We start from the raw sequence: 24,694 nt of genomic DNA on the forward strand, positions 1-24,694 counted from the left end.
AAACTGGACTTGATGGATTGTCACTCACTAGTTGTGTAAACTAGTTAAATCCCAACCTTTTGGAGCCCCAATTTCTGCATCTGTATCATAGGTTAGTAATAACTATTGTTATTTGTATCCCTAGAACCTAGCACAAAGCTTGGTACAAGATGATACACATACACAAATCATAGCTACTGTTACTACTGTAGAAGCTTCACATATGCCGGCAGAAGGAATATTCTGTCAAACTTGAGGCTGGAACTTGCCATCTTCTAGGGAGGAAAATGATAAATGATGATGGTGCCTTTGCCAGAACCAACATCCATACTCCCCAGGCAGTGCGGCAGCACCGGCCGGGATCAGAGTCTGGGCCACCGCCAACTACAGCTCCAGCCCGGCCAGCCTCGGCCCCAGCACCAGCTGGAGTCCTGGCCCCGCCCACATCTCTGCAAGTTCCGCCCCCGGGGCCGCGCGCGCGCGCGCGCCGCCGCCGCGCGCGCCCCGCCCCGCCCCTGCTGCTGACGTGCGGGGCCGAAAGGGAGGGACGGGCGGGCTCCGCCGAGGCTTGTGCTTCCGCGGGCTCTGGGGTCGCTGGGGCCTCGTGGCGGGGCGGCTCCGCGGAGCTTCGCCCGCTTTCGCACCTTCCTCGTGTCCTCTCGCGGCGCCCAGCGGGCCCTGCGCTTCGGCGGGAGACCCGGCAAGGGTGAGTGTTGGCGGGAGCGGGTTCCGGCCGGCCGGGCGCGCGCTCCGCTCTCCCGGGCATTGTCTGGGCGGGGGCGGCGCGGGCACGTGCGCTCCCCTCCCCCACCCGGGTGGCCGCGCGGTCCCGGGCGGAGCGGGGAGCGAGTGACTGCGGATAGAAGAGGACCGGAGGGGCGGGCTGGTTCCGCGGTGAGTGTGTCTGTCGGAGGAGTCTTCGAAGCGGCAACCTGGAATTTGGCTGTGTGGGGGGTCGTTTTCTAAGGGGCACAGTGCTCTCTGCGGGATGGGGGTCCCTTGGGCCCCAGTGGCCGGAGCTTTCAGGATGTTAAGCTTGGTGGCCTGTGATGGGATCGGAAATGAGATTTGGCTCCGGTACCAGCAAGTTGTGGATTTACCAACAAGAACGGTGAAATCTACCTCCAACCTGTCGCCATCCTTACCGCCCCCCTCCCCTGTGAAGGATGAGTGGGATTTAAAAAGGTTGGAGGATCTTCCAGGGATATGCCCGAGTTAAAGCACCAGATGTGTGAGACAGTGCGAGGTTAGAGTGGAAAGCTTGGGAAAGTGAGTAGTTGGAAGAAAGACTGGTTCGGTGGGTTGTGGCCAGATTGCAGAAGACAACGAATGAGGTTTATCTCATAATCTTTTTTTCTGTTGTGAGTGTAATTATGTTATAAAATAGAAAGTAGAGGAGGAAAATATCACCGATAATCCCATAGCCCTGACACATCATTCTTACAGTGTTTATGTTTGCTAGTATTTTCATCTAAGCTTATAACAGTTACAGTTAGAGTTTACCTACAATTTTCCATTTTCTTTTTTCCTTAAGGTGTAAAAATGCGATGTAATACACAGTATTCAACAATATCGTTTCCTCTTAATAAGCAAGTATTCATCATAGAAAAGTTTAAAAATACAAGCGAAATGAGGAAGAGTATTCATAGTTCTGCTGCCTAGAGATGTTATTGTATATTTTTGGTTGTGTATATTCTTTCAAAGATAGGAGCAGATAATGCCCTGATTAGGAATTTAGTTTTCATAGGAATCCTTTGAAGGTTTTAAGAAGGCAGGTAGCATAATCTGACTGCTATGTGGAGGAAGAGGGCAAGAGTGGGGAGCTGGAGATCAGTTAGGATGCTGTTTGCAGTACCTTGGACTAGGTCCATGGCAGGGATGAAGAGTAGAAAGATTTAAAAATATTTTGGAGGTAGAATGAACAAGACTTGGAAGTGGATTGATGAGGGAATGGGAGAATTCTTTGCTTTTTAAAAAATATATATCTATTTTTTAATTAAGTAAACTCTGTGCCCTACGTGGGGCTTGAACTCATGACCCTGAGAGATCGAGTCGCATGCTCTACTAACTACTCACTGAGCCAGCTGCATTCCCTGAGAATCCTTTGCTTTTTGGTATTTGTTTTGAGCAACTATGAGTAAATGGTGGCATTTACTGAGAGGGAGAAGAATGGAACAGAAGTTTGAGGTGGGAAGAATCATGAGATCTGTTTTGGGTGTATTAAATGTGAGATGCTTATCAGTTGTGAAGTTGGTAGTTGAAGAAGCAATTGGGTGAACAGGTTTGGATCTCATGGAAGAGAGAGCCAAGAGCTGTTAGATAAAAATTTGGAGTACTCAGTACATAGATGATATCGAAAGGTATAGACTGTATGAGATCACCAAGGTAAAAAGTATAGATAGAGAAGTGAAAATTGGCACTTGGTCCCCCCCAATACTTCAAGATGTAGTAGAGGAAGAATATTGAACACAGGGCAGAAGAAATAGCCAGTGAGGTAGGTGGTGGTGGTGGGGGAGGTAGGTAGGGGAGCAAAAGACTGGTGTGATGGAAACCAAGAAAAATAAGTTCACAGAAGACAAGAGAATTGGTCCATCCTTGCTTCTGAGATGTTTAATTGGTTTTGGAGGTTGTTGGTTTGGTCACTGGTATTACTATTTTTTTTTTTAGTTTTTAATTTTTAAGTAATCTCCACACTCAGCATGGGGCTTGACTCACAACCCAGAGATCAAGAGTCTCAGGCTTCACTGACTGAACCAGCCAGGCACCCCTGGTCATTGGTATTATTATTATTTTTTAAACGTTTATTTGTTTTTGAGAGAGAGAGTATGCATATGCAAGCGGGGGACGGTCAAAGAGAGGGAGACAGGATCCCAAGCTGGCTCTGCACTGACAGCAGTGAGCCCGGTGTGGGGCTGGAACTGACAAACCGCAAGATCATGACCTGAGCTGAAGTCAGATATGTTCAACCGACTGAGCCACCCACACCCCCCCTTTGTCATTGGTATTATTTTTTTTTCAACGTTTTTTATTTATTTTTGGGACAGAGAGAGACAGAGCATGAACGGGGGAGGGTCAGAGAGAGAGGGAGACACAGAATTGGAAACAGGCTCCAAGCCATCAGCCCAGAGCCTGACGCGGGGCTCGAACTCACGGACCGCGAGATCGTGACCTGGCTGAAGTCGGACGCTTAACCGACTGCGCCCCCCAGGCGCCCCCCGTCATTGGTATTATTATCCAGTGTTCTAGAAGTAGGAGGTGGAAACTAGATTGGAATAATTGATTGCGGCTTGAGTAAGTGAAGATAATGAGTGTGAATTACAAAAACCTGGGCCTTCTTCAACATGCCTTATTTCCATCTGCTCCACAACTAAATTTGATAGGTGAAAAATGGTGTCTTGTTTAGTATTTCATTCCTTGATTACTAGTGTGTTTGAAAATTTTTTCACATATATTGGTCATTGGTGAATTTCTGTTTCTGTCCTGTGTGTATCTTTTTGTGTTTATCACTTTTGGGAATTGATTGTCAAGAGTTCTTTTAGATACTGAAAACATGTAGTTTTACGTAGAGCTTGCAGAATTTCCCCCCTTAAGTATTTTTCCTTTCTGGGAATAAATGAGTTTATTATATATGCTCCATCAGGAGAGACATGTCTGATCCCAAGTTAATACATGGTTAACTTCTATATATGCTTTTTTTTAAAATACACATAGCCTAAAATTTACTACCTTAACCATTTTTAAGTGTGCAGTTCAGTGTTATTAAATCCATTTGTAACAGTGTGCAACTATCACCACCATCCATCTCCATCACTCTTTTCATCTTGTAAAACTGAAAATCTATACCCATTAAACAATAACTCCCCATTCCTCCTTTTTTCTAGTCCCTATAGCAGCCGCCATAAGTACCTCATGTAAGTAGAATCATACAGTATTTGTCTTTTTCTGATGGGTTTATTTCACTTAGCGTAATGCCCTCAAGATTCATCCATGTTGTAGCAGGTGTCAGAATTTCCTTCCTTTAAAAAAAAATTACATATTTTAATTAATTAAATCATTTTTATTTTTTTAAGTAGCCTCCATGCCCAGCATTGGAGCCCAATATGGGGCTGAACTCAGGACCCCTGAGATCAAGAGCTGACCACTTAACTGACTGAGGCCATTCAGGTTCCCCTATTTTAACTAATTTTTATTCCAGTTGACATACAGTGTTATATTAGTTTCAGGTGTAGGATATAGTGATTCAACAATTCCATACATCACCGTGCTCATCAGGACTAGTGACTCCTTAATCCCTATCACCTACTTCACTCATCCCCTCACCTCCTCCCCTCTGGTAACCATCAGTTTGTTCTGTATAGTTAAGGGTCTGTTTCTTGGTTTGTCTCTCTCTTCCTCTCTTCCCCTTTGCTCATTTGTTTCTTAACAGTTTCAAATGAGTGAAATCATAGGTATTTGCCTTTCTTTGGCTTATTTCACTTAGCATAATAACGTCCAGGTCCATCCATGTCCTTGCAAATGGAAAGATTTTATTCTTTTTTATGGCTGAATAATATTCCATTGTGTTTATATATATCACATTTTCTTCATTCATCAGTGGACATGGGCTGCTTCCATATCTTGGCTATTATAAATAATTCTTCTATAAACATAGGGGCATGTGTTTCCCTTTGAATCAGTGTTTTTCTTTTAGTAAAGAACTTTCCTTTTTTAAGGCTGAATAATATTCCAGTGTATGTATATATCCCATTTTATTTCCCCATTCATCTGTCGATGAACACTTGCGTTGCTTCCATCTTTTGGCTCTTATAAATAATGCTGCTAAGAACATGGGTATACAGATACCTCTTCAAGGTCCTGCTTTTAGTTCTTTTGGTTTGTATATACCCAGGGGTGGAATTGTTGGATCATACAGTAATGCTATTGTTAGTTTTTTGTTGAACTGCCACACTGTTTTCCATAGTGGCTTGCACGTATATTCATATATTCCCACCAACATTGTACAAGGGTTCCAGTTTCTTCACATTCTTGCTGACATTTGTTTTCTGGGTTTTTTTTTTTGTTGTTGTTGTTTGTTTGTTTTTGATAGCCATCCTAATGGGTGTGAGGTAATAATCTCACTGAGGTTTTGATTTGTACTTTTTTCCCTAATATTAGTGATGTTGAGCATCTTTTCATGTGCTTATTGGGCATTTGTATACCTTTGGAGAAATGTTTATTCAAATCTTTTGTCTATTTTAAGTCAAGTTTTTGTTGCTTTGAGTTTTAGGAGTTCTCTCTATATATTCTGGATATTGATCCCTTATTGAATGTATGATTTGCAAATATTTTAGCTTTTTGTGAATTGTCTTTTTACTCTGTTGATAGTGTCTTTTGATGCACAAAATTTTTAAATTTTCATGAAGCCCAGTTTGTCTATTTTTTTTTTTTTTTTTTTTTAAACCTGTGCTTTTGGTGTCCTATCTAAGAAATCTTTGCCGATCCAATGTTGTGAAGCTTTTAATAGTTCTGTTGTTTTAAGTCTTATATTTAAACCTTTGATCCATTCTGAGTTAATTTTTGTATGTGTTGTTAAGGGTCTGACTTCATTCTTTCACGTGTAGATATTCAGTTTTCCCAGCACCATTTGTGGAAAAGACTATTCTTTTTCCATAGAATGGTCTTGGTACGCTTGTCAAAAATCATTTGACCATATATGCAAGGCTTTGTTTCTGGGCTCTCTTCTCCATTGGTCTGTTTATTTCTGTTTACGGCAGTACCAAACTGTTTTGATTACTGTAGCTTCTAGTAAGTTTTGAAATCAGGAGTGACTTCTTCAGTTTTGTTCAAGATTGTTTTGGTCAGGGTCCCTTGAAATTCCATATGAATTTCAAGATGGGTTTTTCTATTTCTGCGGAAAATGTCATGGGGATTGTGATAGGGATTGCATTGAATCTGTAGATGGCTTTGGGTAGTACTGAGTTTTAAACAGTATTTTTCAATCCGTAAACATGAGATATGTTTCCATTCAGTTATGTTGTATTTAATTTCTTTCAGCAATGTTTTGTAGTTTTCATTGTATTACTCTTTGACTTCCTTGGTTAATTCCTAAGTACAGTTGGCTCTTGAACAACATGGGTTTGAATTGTGCAGATCCACTTATATGTGGACTTCTTTGGATACAGTATAATACTGTAAATGTGTTTTCTCTTCATGATTTTCTTAGTTTTTTCTCTAGTTTATTTTATTGTGAGAATACAGCATATAATACTTATAATATACAAAATATTTGTTAATTGTTAATGTTATTGGTAAGGCTTCTGGTCAACAGTTGGCTGTTAGTAGTTAAGTTTTGGGGGAGTCAAAAGTTATACATGGATTTGACTGTATGGGGGGTTGGTGCCCCCAATGCCTGCATTGTTCAAGGGTCAACTGTATTTTATTCATTTTGATGCTGTTATAAATGGAATTGTTTCTGTAATTTACTTTGCAGATTTTTTAGTGAGCATAGAAATGCAGCTGATTTTTGTGTGTTGACTTAGTATCCTGATGTTTGCTGAATTAATTTATTACAGTTTTTTTTGGTGGAATATTTAGGGTTTTTACATATAAGATCATATCCCTCCATATTAAAAACCCTTCGTATTCATTCATTGGATGCACTATAATTTGCCATCGACTACTACCAATTTTTTATTATAAAATATACAGGAAGAGAACTAACACTTAAACTATAGATCTGTAAGTGCAGCTCACATATGAGAGTAAATTGAGAGCAGTTTCTTAGGATAGATTTCTCAGAAAGAGGATTCTCTTCTTATTTAACCAGAGATTTTTATTTGAATTTTCACTGCCAATCCTTAAATTCACCCCCATCTCCCTACCTTTAATCCTGGCTCCCTTTTATCCTGTTTTCCACACTGCTACCAAGTGGTGGGTGAAGGTCAGTACATTTTTCCCTCAGAAAACAAGGCTTATGAAGCAAATTGTGTCTGTAACATCTGTTTTGTGGGAGTTAGGAAAAAAAAGTTTCTGAAGGCTGGAGTGCATTTCATGGATGAGTTGGAATTTAATTGGATTTCTTGAAAGTTGAATAGCATTTCAGTAAGCAAGAGAGAAGGTAGAGGTGAAATATGAATCCATTGAAAGGTAATTGTGAGATGTTCAGCCATGCGAACTTTGATGACTGCAGACAGAGAGAGGTAGAACTAGTTCTCCAGCCAAGGATTGTTTATTCTGTTTATCTGAAGAATGAACTGTGGGGGTGCATGAGGATGGGGGAGATGTGTTATGTGTTGGTAGTAAAGGCTGAGGGTGAGGAGAATGCCAAGGGGAGTTCCTCTTGATTTGTATGTTTTTAGTCATTGAGTTAATGAATACATTGGTGATTGTTCTCTATTTTGTTTATAAAAAATTAGTTTCAGGGTACGTATATTTTTTAAAATTGACATATTCACTTAATGTAAAATTCACCATTTTAAAGTGTATAATTTAATGGTTTTTAGTATATTTACAAGGTTGTGCAACCATTACTACCATCTAATTCCAAAGTATTTCCATCACCCCAGAAAGAAACCCTGTACCTATTAGCAGCCAGTCCTTGTTCCCTCTCCCCTCATCCCCTGGCAACCACACTGAGTCTATGGATTTGCCTGTTTCTGTACATTTCATATAAATAGAATCATATAACACATTGCCTTTAGTATCTGGCTTCTTTCACTTAACATGATACATTCAGTCTGTCTGTGATATAGCATGTGTCAGTACCTCGTTATTTTGCTTAGTAATACTCTCCTGTTTGAATATACCCCATTATGTTTGTCCAGGCATCAATCCATGGATATTGGGTTGTTTATACTTTTTCACTATTGTGAATAATGCTATTATGAACATTTAGGTGTAACTTTTTGTGTGAACATGTGTTTCCAGTTCTCTTGGATATATACCTAAGAATGGAGTTGCTAGGTCATATAGTAAATCTGTTTAACTTAAAAAAAATTTTTTTTTAAGTTTATTTATTTTTAGAGAGAGAGTACAGGAGGAGCAGGGAGAATCCCAAGCAGGGCATGGAGCCCCATGTGGGTCTGGAACTCATGAACCATGAGATGACCTGAGCTGAAATCAAGAGTGGACATCTGACTGACTGAGCCACCAAGGCACCCCACTTTTTTTTTTTTTTTTTAAAGTGTAGGTTTTATTGTTTTTGTTTTGAGTTATCTCTACACCTGATGTGGGGCTCAAACTCATGACCTGAAATCAAGAGTTGCATGTCCTTCCAGGTGAGCCTGCCAGACACTCCAGTTCTGTTTAACTTCTTCAGGAGCTGCCAAACTTTTCCACAGCAGCTGCACCATTTTACATTTCCACCCACAGTGAATGAGGGATCTCATTGTTTATACTTTATATGTGTTTCTGGCAGACTATATTCGAAAGTTGTAGGTTTTTAAAGTGTCATTGAAGTACAATTGGCATCTACAGACTGCACAAAATGTGTAATTTGGGAAGTTTCAACTTATTTATACACCTGTAAAACCATCACCACAATCAAGATAGTAAACATGTATCATCCCACAAATTTTCTTTTTTAAATGTTTGTTTATTTTTTTTTTTTTTTTAAATTTTTTTTTTTCAACGTTTTTATTTATTTTTGGGACAGAGAGAGACAGAGCATGAACGGGGGAGGGGCAGAGAGAGAGGGAGACACAGAATCGGAAACAGGCTCCAGGCTCCGAGCCATCAGCCCAGAGCCTGACGCGGGGCTCGAACTCACGGACCGCGAGATCGTGACCTGGCTGAAGTCGGACGCTTAACCGACTGCGCCACCCAGGCGCCCCTAAATGTTTGTTTATTTTGAGAGACAGGGAGAGTGTGTGTGTGAGCAGGGGAGCTTCCTAATGCATGATGTGAGCATTAGTCTTCCTAATGTTGATTACCCAACTGATGGCTCTGCCCCTTTGTAAATGCACATGTAGCATGCACTCATGTACTTGGGGAAGGATAATCTGTAAATAGATTTTTGTTTAAGGTTAATATATATTGGGTTTGTCATTTTTTAAGATTTTATTTTTTAATTTTTTTTTTTACATTTATTTATTTTTTGAGAGACAGAGACTAGAGCACAAGTGGGGGCAGGGCAGAGAGAGAATGAGACACAGAATCTGAAGCAGGCTCCAGGCTCCAAGCTGTCAGCACAGAGCCCCACACCGGGCTGGAACCCATAAACCATGAGATCATGACCTGAGCCGAAGCCGGACGCTTAACCGACTGAGCCACCCAGGTGCCCCAATATATATATATTTTTTAAGTAATTTCTACACCCATTGTGGGGCTTGAACCTACAATTCCAATATCAAGAATTGTATGCTCCACTGACTGAGCCAGTGAGGTATGCCATCATTGTTATTTTTTATAATGACTTTTGAGATCTAATTCACATACTGTAAAATTCACTCTTTAAAGTGTAAAACTCTGTGTTTTTTCTTTTAGTAGATTCACAAAGTTGTGCAGCCATCATTATTATATCTGGTTCCAGAAAATTTTTATCAGTAGGTAGATTTTTATAAATAGTTTTTTAGACTAGAGAGTGTTGATTTAAAGAAAAAACCAGTTTCTAAAAAATGTCCCCTTTTTAAGTTGCTTGTTTCCTTTTAAGAATCTCAGCTTCACATGGAAAAGCACGAGACTTATCCCCATAGAATGTGTTGTCGTTGTCCATTTGAAAACTCCAGTGAAAAATCCCTACTTAGTGAAGTGTGCAAGATTTGGCTCAGTTTATGTATTCTCAGTGACTGTGTCCAAGAGTTTGACATAATCTTGATCTGGTCCATTTCCTTCCTTTTTCAACCTGGAATTGTAGACCAGCTTTATTTCCTTTTGCTTCTTTTGGAAAAAAAACTTTTCGGGCTTCACAATTCAGACAGGATTCTCATATGAAATCAGCTATCATTTCAGACTATTCCAGGAACTTCCTTTATTACTCCACCCAGTCAGTCCCCACCACCAGCACCTGAACAGCTACTCTCTTTTCTTTCACCATAGATTAGTTTGTTCTAGAACTTCGTATAAGTGGAATCATTCACATATGTACTCTTGTGTCTGGCTTCTTTTACTTGCCAAGATGATTTTGAGATTCATTTCTGTTCTTGCTTAGATCAGGAGTTCATTGGGTATACACAATTTGCTTATCCATTCTCCTTTTTTTTTTTTTTTTTTTAAGCAATCTATATGCCCAACATGAGGCTTGAAATCACAGCCCCAAGATTAAGAGTTGCATGCTGTATTGGGCCACCTGGGTGGCTCAGTCAGTTGAGCGTCCGACTTTGGCTCAGGTCATGATCTCGCGGTCTGTGAGTTTGAGCCCCGTGTCAGGCTCTGTGCTGACAGCTTAGAGCCTGGAGCCTGCTTCAGATTCTGTGTCTCCCTCTCTCTCTGCCCTTCCCCCGCTTATTCTCTGTCTCTGTCTCTCTCTGTCAAAAATAAACAAACATTAAAAAAAAAAGTTGCATGCTGTATTGATTGAGCCAGCCAGGTGCCCCTCCAATTTTTTTTCCCTGTTTTGTTTTTTACAGACATTTTCAAATGTTTCTTTGGCTAATAGAGAAGAATGGATTTGTAGATTCTCTCTTCCAGATATTTAATAAAGAAATGTTGGTTGTCTTGTTTACAAAGGGGAAAACATTTTGTTTGAAATGAAGAATTTAGAAAGGATAGGGCCAAAGAATGATAAAGTCATTATTAACATCTTAGGAACATCTGTCTGTATGGAATCAGGTAGAAAATGATTGTACTGCTCCTCCCTGGCTCCCCTTTTAAATCAGATGCGAAAAGTTGCCTTGAGTGAGCACAAAATTCAGGGTTCTGATGAGATTCAAATGCATGAGGATCATAGAAGTTTATATTGAGAAGATACCTCACAAAGTACATTGCATATTTTTCAAGGACCTTATTTATAAGATTTTACTCCTTTCCCCAGAATTGGCCACATCTTGTAAAATTATTTGCAAGACAGGATTGTAGGACTGGGTATACTCTGACATAAGAACTAAGATCTTTTACTAAGAATTTCTAGTGACTGTATTACATAATTGTATTTTTAATTACACAGTTTCATTTTAAAATTATTTTTTCTTTCATATTTAAAGATAGAACATTACCAGGTTTAGTTTTGCTTTTGGTCTTTAACTTTTTTCAAGAACTCAGACTTGTTATTTGAACAGGTATGATAGGGTAGTTTTGCTTTCTTACATTGTATGTAGGGGAAAATGTGTATTTTTTTTTTAAGTTTAAATTGACAACATTTACTTTGTGTGTGTGTGTATATATATGTATATATATATTTAAGTTTATTTTGAAAGAGTGTGTGTGTAGAAGTGGGGGAGGGGTAAAGAGAGGGAGAGAGAGAGAATCTCAAGCAGTCTCTGTGCTGTCAGTGTAGACCCTGACGTGGGGCTTGATCTCATGAACCCTGAGATCATGACTTGAGCTGAAATCAAGAGTTGGATGCTTAACCGATTGAGCCACCTAGATCCCCACTTTTTTTTTTTTTTTTTTAAATGTAAGCTTTACCCTCAATGAGGGGCTTGAACTCAACCCCAGGATCATGAGTCACATGTTCTACCAACTGAGCCAGCCAGGTGCCCCAACAATGTTTACCTTTTCCTTTTTAATCCAAAATGTGTTTATTGCTGAGGTACCTGGGTGGCTCAGTCGGTTAAGTGTCTGACTCTTTTTTTTTTTTTTTTTTGTGAACCTTTTTTTTTTTATTTTTTTTTCAACGTTTTTTATTTATTTTGGGGACAGAGAGAGACAGAGCATGAACAGGGGAGGGGCAGAGAGAGAGGGAGACACAGAATCGGAAACAGGCTCCAGGCTCTGAGCCATCAGCCCAGAGCCTGACGCGGGGCTCGAACTCACGGACCGCGAGATCGTGACCTGGCTGAAGTCGGACGCTTAACCGACTGCGCCACCCAGGCGCCCCTTTGTGAACCTTTTTTTAAGGTTTATTTATTTTGAGAGAGAGAGAGAGGGGAGAGAGAGAGAGAGAGAGAGAGAGAGAGAGAGAGAGAGAGAGAGAAACACACATGGGAAGGGCAGAGAGAGAATCCCAAGCAGGAGCTGCACTGTCAGTGCAGAGCCCGACGTGGGACTCAAACTCACAAACCTCAAGATCATGACCTGAGCTGAAATCAACAGGTGGATGCTTAAGTGACTGAGCCACCCAGGCACCCCTAGATTTCTGACTCTTGATCTCAGCTCAGGTCATGATCTCACGGTTGGGAGTTCAAGCTCTGCATTGGGCTTTGCACTGGGTGTAGAGCCTACTTAAGAACAAAACAAAACGTGATCATTGGGATAGTGTTCCACTCATGTTGGTTCAGGCTGCTTTTAGTGCTGCTTCCATCTGAAGGAGCAACTTCCTATAGCCTTGCTCGTCCTCCTGTAGGCTTGCAAAGGACGGTGGAGCAGCCAACACACAAAACCTACCGTTTGTGCATGGCTAAGAGGATGGTGATTTTGTAGCATGCTTGGCACTTCACATCCATGACATAGGAGTTGGGGCTCTGAACCAGGTGCTTCTTGTGCTTCCTCTTTTCCAGGAGTGCTGAGTAGAGGAGGTCCTTTGCGAGGAGTATGTTCTTATGGAGAGGTCCTCCCCACTGGAAAGACGTTCACTTTTTATAATGAGTCTGCTTCAGTGAGATAAAAATTCTAAATTAGAGGAATCAGCATTATGTATGTTTCTTTATGTTTCTGTGTTTGGCGTTGGTCCCATGGTATGGAGAAAATCTTTTCTCAAAGTCAAATTATAAACAGTAACAGATTTTTTTTTACCAGTTCACATTTACCATCTCCTTATTCTTTTCAGTTTCATCTGATTCAAAACCGGAGAAAATTAGTAGGACATTTTGTTTCAAAGTTGAATCTGATAGTATCTAGCAACTGTTCATAATTTTCTTTTCATAAATCTCAAAGTCAGACAAGAATCCAAAACTTAATATGACCATGGGTCATTTGTTACACATTCCATTCAGGTATTATTACATCATGGTGAGAGCATGCCTCAGCACTTGTGCCTAGCTTAGCTAGTGTATACTTGAATGTGGCATGTGTATACTTTAGTATTGTTCTTGCTAGACAGAAGCAGACCTGAATTATTAAAAAGTGCCCAGTGTGGACCTAAATCTTCCTAAACATGTTTATTGGAGGCCCAAATTTATACCCAAATATGACAGGAAAAGCTTTCTTACATGGGCTGCATGAAATATGAATAACCTTGGCAGCACAGGTTAACTCATTGGTGGTTTCTTCCTTACCCACCCCAACCTCTCTACAAATTCTTCTCTTTTTTCCCTTCTGTTTCCCAGTTTTAGAGCAAAAGTGAAAGAGTTTTGCTTTATCGCTTAAGTGAAGGTGAAATAAAATATTGTTTTCTTCAAGGATCCCCAGCCTTTCTGGGGAGGAGCTGCTATTACTCTTGGGAAGTAGGAGGAGAATATTCAGATTATGAAGTCCATAGAATGGATGAGTGAAGATGATGCTGGACTCACTCATCTTTACAGAATGATCCCATAAGGCTCTGGCAAGCTGTAGGAGACAGGTGGTCACCAAAGAAATGGTGTGGTGCAGAAACAGATTTGGAGATCTGCTGGGATGTGTCTGTCTCTGCTTCTAGGTTTATTGGAGAATAGGAGGTGTGTTTTTTCCCATCTGCATTAAAGAAGAAGGAATGAGGTTTATTGATTTTTAGGAATGTATTCTTTTTTTTATAATGTATTCTTTTTTTATTAAAATTTTTTTAATGTTTATTTATTTTTAAGAGAGAGAGAGAGAGAGAGTGTGTGTGTGTGTGCACAGGCAGAGGAAGGGCAGAGAGGGTGGGGAAGACACAGAATCTGAAGTAGGCTCCAGGCTCCTAGCTGTCAGCACAGAGCCAGACATGGGGCTTGAACTTACGAACTGCGAGATCATGACCTGAGCTGAAGTCAGACGCTTAACCGACTGAGCCCCACCCAGGCGCACCTAAAAAATTTTTTTTAATGTTTTTATTCGTTTTAGAGAGAGAGAGAACATGAGCAAGGGAGGGAGGGAGACACAGAATCTGAAGCAGGCTCCAGGCTCTGAGCTATCAGCACAGAGCCTGACATGAGGCCCGAACTCAAGAATCTCGGGATCGTGACCTGAGCCGAAGTTGGCTACTCAACTGACTGAGCCACCCAGGTGCCCCTAGAATGCATTCTTCATGTAGTGACCCAAGATTTTTTTCAGGTTGTCTGAAACTAGTTGCAGACCAAATGCGACCTTCTTCTTACTTTTCAAAGAAATGTTTTATTATTATTATTTTGTTTTATTTTTTCTTAGTAAGTTCTACACCCAAAGTGGGGCTTGAACTCACAACCCCAAAATCAAGAGTTGCATGCTTTGCCATCTGAGCCAGCCAGGTGCCCCATTACGTGTCACTTTTTATAAACTTTTTTTTTTTTTTAATTTTGTTAATGTTTATTTGTGTTTTGAGATAGCGACAGAGTGCAAGCAGGGGAGGGGCAGAGATAGAGGGAGACACAGAATCCAAAGCAGGCTCCAGGCCCTGAGCTGTCAGCAGAAAGCCTGTTGTGGGGCTCACGAACTGTGAGATCATGACCTGAACTGAAGTCAGAGGCTTAAACCAACTGAACCACCATGTGCCCCTAAAAACCTTAAAAACAGAAAATAATAGTTGGATTCAGGGCCTCTATAAAAGTAAAGATTCATTTATATGCTAAATTAAAGCAGTTATGTAATGATAGTGAACAAACATTAAATGGCTTGATTCAGGATATTTATAAATGCTAAAGATTTTTGAACATTTTTAAGCTTAGTGATATTATACAAGGTAGCAATTACAGGAAAAATGATCTTAGATCTAGGTTTTAAATATATATATCATTACATAATGGGTCTCTCTCCCATCTGATTCAAGTAAGCCTGTCTCTGGGATGGATGAAAGAACTGGACTAAGCTAAGAAACTGTTTTTTTTTTTTGTTTTGTTTTGTTTTAGGAAAATATTTTTAAGTAATCTTTATACCCAATGTGGAGCTCAAACCCACAACCCTGAGGTTAAGAGTTAAATGCTCCACTGACTGAGCCACCCAGGCACCCCTAAGCCAAGAAACTTTTAAATTGTTATTTCTGTTTTAACTGAGTCAAAATTTTTGGGTTAGTATTTTATTTTTATTAATTTTATTTTGAAACTTTTTATTACCTCAAGGCACCTGGATGGCTCAGTCAGTTGAGCATCCAACTCTTGATTTTGGCTCAGATTGTGATCCCAGCACTGTGGGATCGAGTCCCACGTCAGGCTCTGTGCCGAGTGTGGAGCCTGCTTGGAATTCTCTCTCCCTTTGCCCCTTTCCCCTGCTCACACTCTCTGTGTAAAATAAACAAAAAACAAAAAACACACTCTTTTTATTGCCTCAATAAATACATATTGTGTATTTTTCTTTTGGTTAGGTAAATAACCATTAGCAGTAGAACACAGGTCTGGAAATCAGGGAGCTCTTTCTTTTCTGTGTCATGGATTGTGCTCTATGAGGCAACTCATGTAACCACCCTAGACCTGTTTTTGTTTTTTTTTTTTTATCTGTATACTGTATCAGTAGGCCCTTGCTGCCCAGTAAGGGAGTCACTAGGCACAGGTGGTACTAAGCCTTTGAAGTGTGGCTAGTCCAAATTGAGATGTGCTAGAAGTGTAAAATACACACTGGATTTTAAAGACTTAGCACAAAGATAAGAATGTAAAACTTGGGTACATTGGTTAAGCAAAAATATTATTAGAATTAATTTCACCCATTTCTTTCCCCCCTTTTTTTTTTTTAAAGTAATCTCTTTGAGCCCAATGTGGGGCTCAAACTCACGACCCCGGAATCAAGAGTTGCATGCTTTACTGACTGAGCCAGCTAGGCTCCCCTCTTTTTCATTAAAAAAAAAATTTTTTTTTAAGTTTATTTATTTTGAGAGAGTGAGTGAGCAGGGGAGGGGCAGAGAGAGAAGGAGAGAGAATCCCAAGCAGACTCCTCGCCTGCAGCACAGAGCCCAATGTGGGGCTTGAACTCACAAACCATGAGATCATGACCTGAGCCGAAACCAAGAGACTTCGTTGACGCTTAACCAACTGAGCCACCCAGGTGCCCCTCTTTTTCCTTTTTTTAAAGTGACTGCTAGAGAATTTTAAATTCCACACATGGCTCACATTATATATCTTTTGGACAGTGCTGATGTGGACAGCATTTCCTAAATCAACTCATGAAATATTAATAAATGCTCAATGAAACACAGTTTAGAAGAGGAACAGGGTCCAGTAGAACTTTTTGCAGTGATATAAATGTTCTGTATTTGCACTGTCCAATATTGTAGCTACCAAACTACTGACGGCTATTGAGCACTTGAAATGTGGCTACTTCTGAAATTGAAAAATTGAAATGTGAAGAAAGGGACTGAATTTTGAATTAACTTTATTTTTTTATGTTTATTATCTTGAGAGGGAGGGAGGGACTGAGCGGGGGTGGGGAGGTGAGGGGAGGGTGGGGAAAGAGAGAGTGAGAGAGAACAAGAGGGGAAGGGGCAGAGAGAAGGAGAAACAGAATCCCAAGCAGGCTCTGCACCCTCAACACAGAGCCCTATGTGGGGCTTGAACCCACAAACTATGAGATCATGACCTGAGCTGAGATCAAGAGTTGGACACTTAACTGACTGAGCCACTGAAGCACCCCTAACTTTATTTTTTTAATTTTTAACGGTTTACTTAACACCAAATAGCAACATATGGGTAGTTGCTAATGTATTGGGACAGTGCAGACCTGGAAGATTTATGGGATTGTTTTACTCAAAGACCTGTGTACATAGGACTTGTTTACCAGATTGCAAACTTGCTGTCTTAATATAAGTCTGTGTTTTTTATGAATAATGATAAATGATCAATATTATTGAGTACCTGTTATGTAGCAGGCACGTTTAAGTAGCAGAAAGAGGATTTGTATGATAAATTATTTATTGAGAGCTTAACTATATATATTGCTCATTTTTTTAAGTTTAAGAAATTTTTTATTTTATTATTTTTTTGAGAGAGACACACAGAGTGTGAGCGGGGGAGGGGCAGAGAGAGACGGAGACAGAGAATGTGAAGCAGACTCCAGGCTTTGAGCTGTCAGCATAGAGCCCGGCGAGGGGCTCAAACCCACAAACTGTGAGATCATGACCTGAGCCGAGGTCGGATGGTTAACTGACTGAGCCACCCAGATGCCTCTCATATTTTGTAATATGGTGGCTGCATTGTGAATTCCAAGATGCTATTTGGGCTTTAACCATGTTGTTATCAGAGTCTGGTTTCTTTCCTTTCGTTATGAGTGCCCTTCATTGAAAGACTGGCCCCTTTTGAAAAGCCTGAGTAGTGTGCTGCCTTGTTAAAGGATTTTCTCTTGAAAGGCAAACCTATGCTTTCTAACAGATGATGATGACTTTTTTCCTTAAAGTTAACCTTTGAAGGTAGTTAATGCTTTTGGCTTTAACAGGGATATGTGCATGTTTACACTGAGACTTATGAGTTATCAGCATTATGTAATATTCCCTTTATATATGTGTAGACATATATTATAAGTACTGGCATCAAACAGTGTTACTTGTTTATTTATTATTACTTCACAGTGAAGAACGAATGTCATGATGTCTGGAATCAAGCGGACAATCAAAGAAACCGACCCTGATTATGAGGATGTATCTGTGGCCCTTCCAAATAAGCGACATAAAGCAATTGAGAATTCAGGTAGAAATTCACCTCCCTTAGGAAATTATTTATTTCTTTGTTGAATCTGCCTCCCTATAAGATTTACAGAAACTAAAACAAAATGCATTTCCACTGCTGTATATAATTTGAAGAGGGATTAGTTAAGTGCTCTGTTAATAGCAATACGCCATTTGTGACATAAGAGGCCAGGAAGACAATCAGGTAGTGAAGTGTCAGTAATGAGACTGGCTGTAAGTTTTAGCTATCGTTGTGTGTTAGTTATAACCATAAAGTCCTATAATATGTATACTGCAGTGTGGTAGATGATTATAGGTGGCACATTGGGTTAAGTTTTTTATTGTAATTGTTGCATATTATTTTAATGTCTATTGGAAAGGTGATGGTCTCATCAAACTTGTAATTTTGTGACTACTTTTGCTTAGGATGAGGCTAAAATAATGTAAAAATATTATTTAATTATGTCAATTAGGTGTTTCATAGGGTTCTCCGATGTGGTGTAGGTAACTTAAAGGTGGTATACGAATGATATACATTTGAGAAATAGTGATCTAGTTTAACTCCTGCACTTAGTTGCTAGTAGTTAAGGGGCATTAAACTACTTGCCCAAGATCATATAATTGGTTGAAGAGCAAATCATCAACTGTGTGTAGCTACCCAGAATGTTTTAAGCTCTCTCAGAAAAAGTTGCTAAATTTGAGTTATTTTATTTTATTTTAATTTTTTTAAATGTTTATTTTTGAGAGTGAGAGTGTGAGTGGGGGAGGGGCAGAGAAAGAGGGAGACAGAGGATCCAAAGTAGGCTCTATGCTGACAGCAGAGCCCTATGCGGGCCCGAACTCACAAACCACAAGATCATCACCTGAGCCAAAGTCGGATGCTTAACCAGTTGAGCCACCCAGGTGCCCCTGAATTTGAGTTCTTAAATTATTGCTGGAATTCATTACCGTTTATTTAAATAGTAAGTCCATGTAAGTTAACATTTACAGTTGGGTAAAGAAGGCAGCCAAGTCATAAAGTGTTGTAGCTCCACAAAGATTAGTGCTGCTAGAATTGAAGTAGTGAAAGAAAATTCCTGTCTTTCTCAGTGCAGTCAAGTCATATGTACCACAGAAAGTCTTTGTGGACCAAAAATTATCAAATTGAATTCCAAATAATGAAACCATTTCATTCACTGCAACCTTTCCCCTCATTCAGTTGTAATTTTATAAGGAAAAGTCATTTTCTTTCCATAATAAGCCCAACAAATGTGAAACTTATATCCATTATGCAAATGCATCACATGGCATAACTTTTTTTTTTTTTAAAGAAAACTAAGAGTAGGAAAAACTGATTGTTTTAGTAAACATCATAATTTCATTTTAAATCTGGTGTAAGTTCCCAGATACTCAGCCTAACAGGGATGGTTTTTTCTTACTGAAAGACAGTTTGCTATTCTTTTTGATGTCCATACTCTGCCTAATCCCAAGCCATGTTTTTATTTTTCAGAATTTTTCTCAAAGTAGATTTGGTAGGATGCTTCCCTTTGCTTGTATTGTTTTGTTTGTTTGTGTTTTTTTTTATTCTATGAAAGGGATAATTTAGAAGTGTTTCTTTCTGAGGAGCTTATGATAAAATAGCCTTCAGTGATCACAGTTTCTGACTTTTCAGCCTTCCCTAAGAGTATCTGCTGGTTTCTACAGACGAGGACATATATATAGTAATACTAGAAAATACTTTTCTTTTTCATGATGAGAAATATCAGTCATTTGCTTCCATGCAGACATATCCACAAGAATGCTCTTACTCCATTACTAGTATACATTGAAGTTTAATGGCAACATTGAAGTTGCCATATAATGTCATGTTTTACAATGAGAAAGTGATATGGCCATCAGAGTAGCCAAATTTTCTCTGCAGTTTTTCATATACTTCAAAGCATGGGTGAACATCATTTTTTCATGTTATAAACACAGAATCCTTTTGCAAAATTCCAGGTTTTTTTTTCTTTTTAAAGATTTTATTTTGAAGTAATCTCTCCACCCAAAGTGGGGCTTGAACATAATTACAGCCCCAAGGTCAAGAGTTGTATATTCTGTTGACTGACCAGCCAGCTGCCCCCAAATTCCAGGTTTTTCAAGCAGTCATTTGGCTCTTTTTTTTTCTCTTGTATCTGATATTTTAGACTCTGAGTTGCATATTATTTTGAGTAGTCATCATCTGAATTCTATCACATTTAGAGGCATTTTCTTTTCTTTTTTTCTTTCCTTTTTTCTCTTTCTTTAAGTTTTTATTTAACTTTAAATTTTTTTTTAACGTTTATTTATTTTTGAGACAGAGAGAGACAGAGCGTGAACGGGGGAGGGTCAGAGAGAGGGGGACACAGAATCTGAAACAGGCTCCAGGCTCCGAGCTGTCAGCACAGAGCCCGACGTGGGGTTCGAACTCACGGACCGCGAGATCATGACCTGAGCCGAAGTCGGCCGCTTAACTGAGCCACCCAGGTGCCCCTAAATACCTGTTAACACATAGTGTAATACTAGCTTCAGGAGTAGAAGCATTTTTACTTTTGAATTCTTTATTTGCTTATTCCTTTATGTAGTTGTGATCAGAAACTGCTGAATTGCTTGCCATATCCTTCTCTACAGAAGGAAGCTACATGCCTTTTTATGAACTGCTCTTATATCACAGACTGCCTCCCCTCTAGCTAACTGTATTTTCTTTGTCCTTGGACTGTGGTTTTTCACAGGTCAATAAATGTTTCTCCTGGAATTTTAATAGATTTCATTTTTTTTCCCCAGTAATTTTATTTTGATACAATTCCAAACAGAATAATTGCAAGGAATACTTGCATGTCTTTTATCCAGATTAATTTGCCAGTTGTTTATATTTTTGCCTTATTTGATTTATCAGTCTTTCCCCCACCCCAAACACACACACACACACACACACACACACACAAACACACACACAGTCGCACAAATGCATGCATTCAGGTATATATGCACATCATTCTTTTTAAATCGTTGGAAAATAAGTTGGACACCTGTAAACACAGTGTTATTTCCTAGGGAGATTCTCTTATGTGATCATAGTACTATTATCAGAAGCAGGAAATTTTAACATTCATCCATTACATTGTGTAACCTATAGTCCGTATTCAACACTTGAATAACAGGGACTAGTTGTCCCAGTATTGTATTTTATAACTGTTTTCCCCTCTCCAGGATCCAGTCCAGGATCACACAGTGCATTTTGTTGTCATATCTCTAATCTCCTCAACCTTTCTGTCTTTCTTGACTCTAATATTTGAATCATATAAGCCAGTTACTATGTGGAATATCCTTCAGTTAGGTTTGTTTGATGTTCCCTGTGATTAGATTTAGCATTTTTCACCAGAACGGCATAGAGTGATGACATTGCATTATGTCAGAAAACACATGAGGTCAGTTTGCCCCTGTATTAGTGATGTTAACTTTTCATCATTGATTAAGGTGACAGCCACTAGGTTTCTCCACTTAGGAGTCATTGTTTCTGGGTTTGTTCTATTGCATGCTGACTTAAATCAAGACAGTCACTGATTAATTAGACCTTGGATTATTTTATGTTCTTTTTGCAGCTCGAGATGCTGCTGTGCAGAAGATTGAGACTATTATTAAGGAACAATTTGCACTTGAAATGAAGAATAAGGAACATGAAATTGAAGTCATCGATCAGGTATAATGGTGATAATGGTGATATATTTAAAAAATGGTGATAAATTTAAAAAAACAACAAAGCTATTGCAAAAAAATCTATACATGATGAATTTAAAAAGATCTGTTGAGATAAAATTATGTTTTTTTTCCCTTTGCCGTTCTTTTAAAGAGTTTTCTCATTCTGGAAAAAAGGCATTTTTTTTCTATAAATGAAACTGCAGGAAAACATAATGAAAAAAAATTACCTGAAATTCCATCCCAAAACATAATTCCTCTTTGCTTTTGTGCCCAGTTTCTTTATGGACGTTTCTCAGTGAATATGCATATATACACACAAATGTTCATATTAACATGTCTATATTCTCTTGCAAACATTGGCTTTTGTCATTCTTTTCAATCCTTTGCCAGTTTGATAGGTAGAAATAGTCATGTTTTTGCTCTCCTTTGCTTATTAGAGAAATTGAACTTTTGGTCATTTGTATTTCTTATTTTATGAAAATTTTTATAGTGTATCTCTTCTGTCATTTCCATTTTTTTAATGAGTTAACATTTGTTTGTAGCGATTGATTGAGGCAAGAAGGATGATGGATAAACTTCGTGCCTGCATTGTTGCCAACTACTATGCTTCTGCAGGCCTTCTAAAAGTTTCTGAGGTACGTTTTCCTCATATACAATCATTTCTGGCCATCCATATTTGTTGTATGAAGGGGAAATCAGTGTTAATGTGAAATTCCTGCCTTTGAAACGTATCTTGTATTGGCCTTCAGAATTCAAGAAGCCTCGCCTCCCTTCCTGGGAAAATACATAGCCTGTCAATAATCCCAAGTAACATTTTTTCCTTTTTATTTAATCCTTTTCCAACTAATATTCAGCACTGTTGCTAGGATTTGCAGATACAAAGTTGAATGAGACCCTGTTCTTGCCTTATTCTTCATTTGATTATGGTCGGCTTTGGAGCAAATTATAGGTAGATTGATTTTCCTAATGAACAGCAATTTGTAGTTTCAGTATATATACCTTATTCAGGAAACCCTGATTTTTTTCCCCAGTCTTTATGAAAAATTTCAAGTACACTGAAGAGGTGAAATAAACACCTGTTTATGCTTGTTTAGATTCCGTATTTTAACATTTTGCTTTATTTATCTTATTTTTCTCTAGAACATTTGAAAATAAGTTCCAGGCATCATGACACTTCACCCCTAAGTACTTAAATCATTTATTTCCTAAAGGACATTCTTTTGTGACTTCCTGATATTATTTGATAACCAATCCATATTCATATTTTCCCAGTTGTCCCCAAAATATCTTTTAAAGATTAAAAAAAATGTTTTTTAATGCTTGTTTATTTTTGAGAGAGAGAAGCATGCACGCACACACACGAATGGGGGAGGGGCAGAGAGAGAGGGAGACAGAATCTGAAGCAGGCTCCAGGCTCTGAGCTGTCAGCACAGAGCCTGACGCGGATTTCGAACTCATGAACTGTGAGATCATGACCTGAGCCAAAGTTGAACACTTAACTGAGTCACCCAGAGCCCCGTCCCCAAAATACCTTTTAAAGCTTGTTTTTGACACGGGATCTAAGGTTCATGGGCTACATTTGGACGTTTTGTTTCTCTAGACTCATTTCATCTAAAATACTTCTTTCACCTTTTCCCCATGATACTGACTTATTTGAAGAGAATAGTTCATTTATGTTTATAAGATATCCCACATTTTGGGTTTATTATTTTTTCCCCTTGGGTTATTCCTTCATTCCCTCTATTTTTTTGCAAACTGGTAGTTGGGTCTAAAGATTTGATTAAAGTTAGAGGTTTTTGGCAATAATACTTCCTAAGTGATTCTGTATACCTCATGATTATATCACATCAGGTCACATAGTAATCAGGTTGTCCTATTGTTAAAGATAATAAGTTTAACCACTTAGTTAATGTGATTACCACTAGATTGGTCCAGTTATAAAGGAATGGGGATAGGGTTCAACTGAAACAGAAGTTCTTGTCTGACAGTTTGATAATTTCAGCATAACTTTTGTTCGTTTTTCATTTTAAAATTTCTTTTTCATAAGTTTTCTCAGATCATTCTCTTGGACAGTACTGGCTCAGTGAGAATGGTGGCAGGGCTGGGGAAGGTGTGACGGCATACTGCTTTCTTTGCATTGTTCCCCATGGTTTTTACAGATAAGAGGTGCTGTGTTTTGGCTTTCATGTCATCCTGTGGAGCTTAGGGTACCTGGCATTGGTGGTACTCCTGACATTGTCTTGGAGAAATCTGGAGCATTATTTGAGTTTAATCTTAGGTAGTTGTTTCTTCTACTTTAGGAATTTCCATAATGCATATTAGAGTGTAAACTATTTTTTAATTTTTTTTTCTAAATGTTTATTTTTGAGAGAGAGAGCACATGCTCGAGCTGGGATAAGACAGAGAGAGAGGGAGACCTAGAATCCACAGCAGACTCCAGGCTCCAAGCTGTCTGTACAGAGCCTGACGTGGGGCTCGAACCCACGAACCATAAGATTTACGACCTGAGTCGAAGTTAGACCCGTAACTGACTGAGCTACCCAGGGGCCCTGAGCTATTTTTTTAGAGCTGTCATAACAAATTACCAGAAGCTTGGTGGCTTAAAATAAGAGGAATTTATTATCTGATGATTGTGGAGACTAGCAGTCCTAAGTCAGGGTGTTGGCTGGACCATGTTGTCTCTGAAGGCTGTAGGGAAGAATCCTTCTTTGCCTTCGCCTACCTTCTGACAGTTGCTGGCAAACCTTGGCATTCCTTGACTAGTGGCTACATCACTGTAGTTTCTGTATATCTTCACATGGATATTTTCCCTCTTGTGTGTCTTCTTAGTTTCTCTCTGTCCACATTTCCCTCTTAACTAGGTAGGCCCTAAAGCAGTATGATTTCATCTTAACTTGATCATATCTGCAAAGAGTCTATTTCCAAATAGAGTCACCTTCAAGGTTCAGGGTGCATATGAATTTTTGGGAGATGCTCTTCAATGCAGATTTTAAAGTCCTTTCTTATAAGCTAGCAGCTGCATGGCTTGTAGTTATTCTGTCTGAAGAGGTGGTTGTCCATTTAATATTTTGTTGCCCTTTTTTTTTTTTTTTAAACCATTAGCACTTCTTTTTTTTTTTTTAATTTTTTTTTTCAACGTTTTTTATTTATTTTTGGGACAGAGAGAGAGCATGAATGGGGGAGGGGCAGAGAGAGAGGGAGACACAGAATCGGAAACAGGCTCCAGGCTCCGAGCCATCAGCCCAGAGCCTGACGCGGGGCTCGAACTCA

At 39.2% G+C, this 24,694-nt stretch overlaps 1 protein-coding gene across 3 annotated transcripts in view; it reads left to right on the forward strand.

Moving 5' to 3' along the window:
- Positions 1–493: 493 nt before the first annotated feature.
- The window catches only part of YEATS2 (YEATS domain containing 2), a 111,493-nt gene continuing 87,292 nt past the window's right edge, over positions 494–24,694 (forward strand). Inside the window, exons 1-4 of one of the 3 annotated variants that reach the window (XM_058730638.1) lie at positions 494–685; positions 17,633–17,750; positions 21,328–21,425; positions 21,967–22,059. In XM_058730638.1, the coding sequence (XP_058586621.1) occupies positions 17,648–17,750; positions 21,328–21,425; positions 21,967–22,059 (294 nt within the window). In that variant the 5' untranslated portion in view covers positions 494–685; positions 17,633–17,647. Of the gene's footprint in view, positions 686–775; positions 874–15,965; positions 16,117–17,632; positions 17,751–21,327; positions 21,426–21,966; positions 22,060–24,694 lie in introns of those variants that run through there. The other 2 variants (XM_058730639.1, XM_058730640.1) reach the window with 2 other exon arrangements.

This window comes from Neofelis nebulosa, chromosome 5, assembly GCF_028018385.1.
Source record: "Neofelis nebulosa isolate mNeoNeb1 chromosome 5, mNeoNeb1.pri, whole genome shotgun sequence".
NCBI lineage: Eukaryota > Metazoa > Chordata > Mammalia > Carnivora > Felidae > Neofelis > Neofelis nebulosa.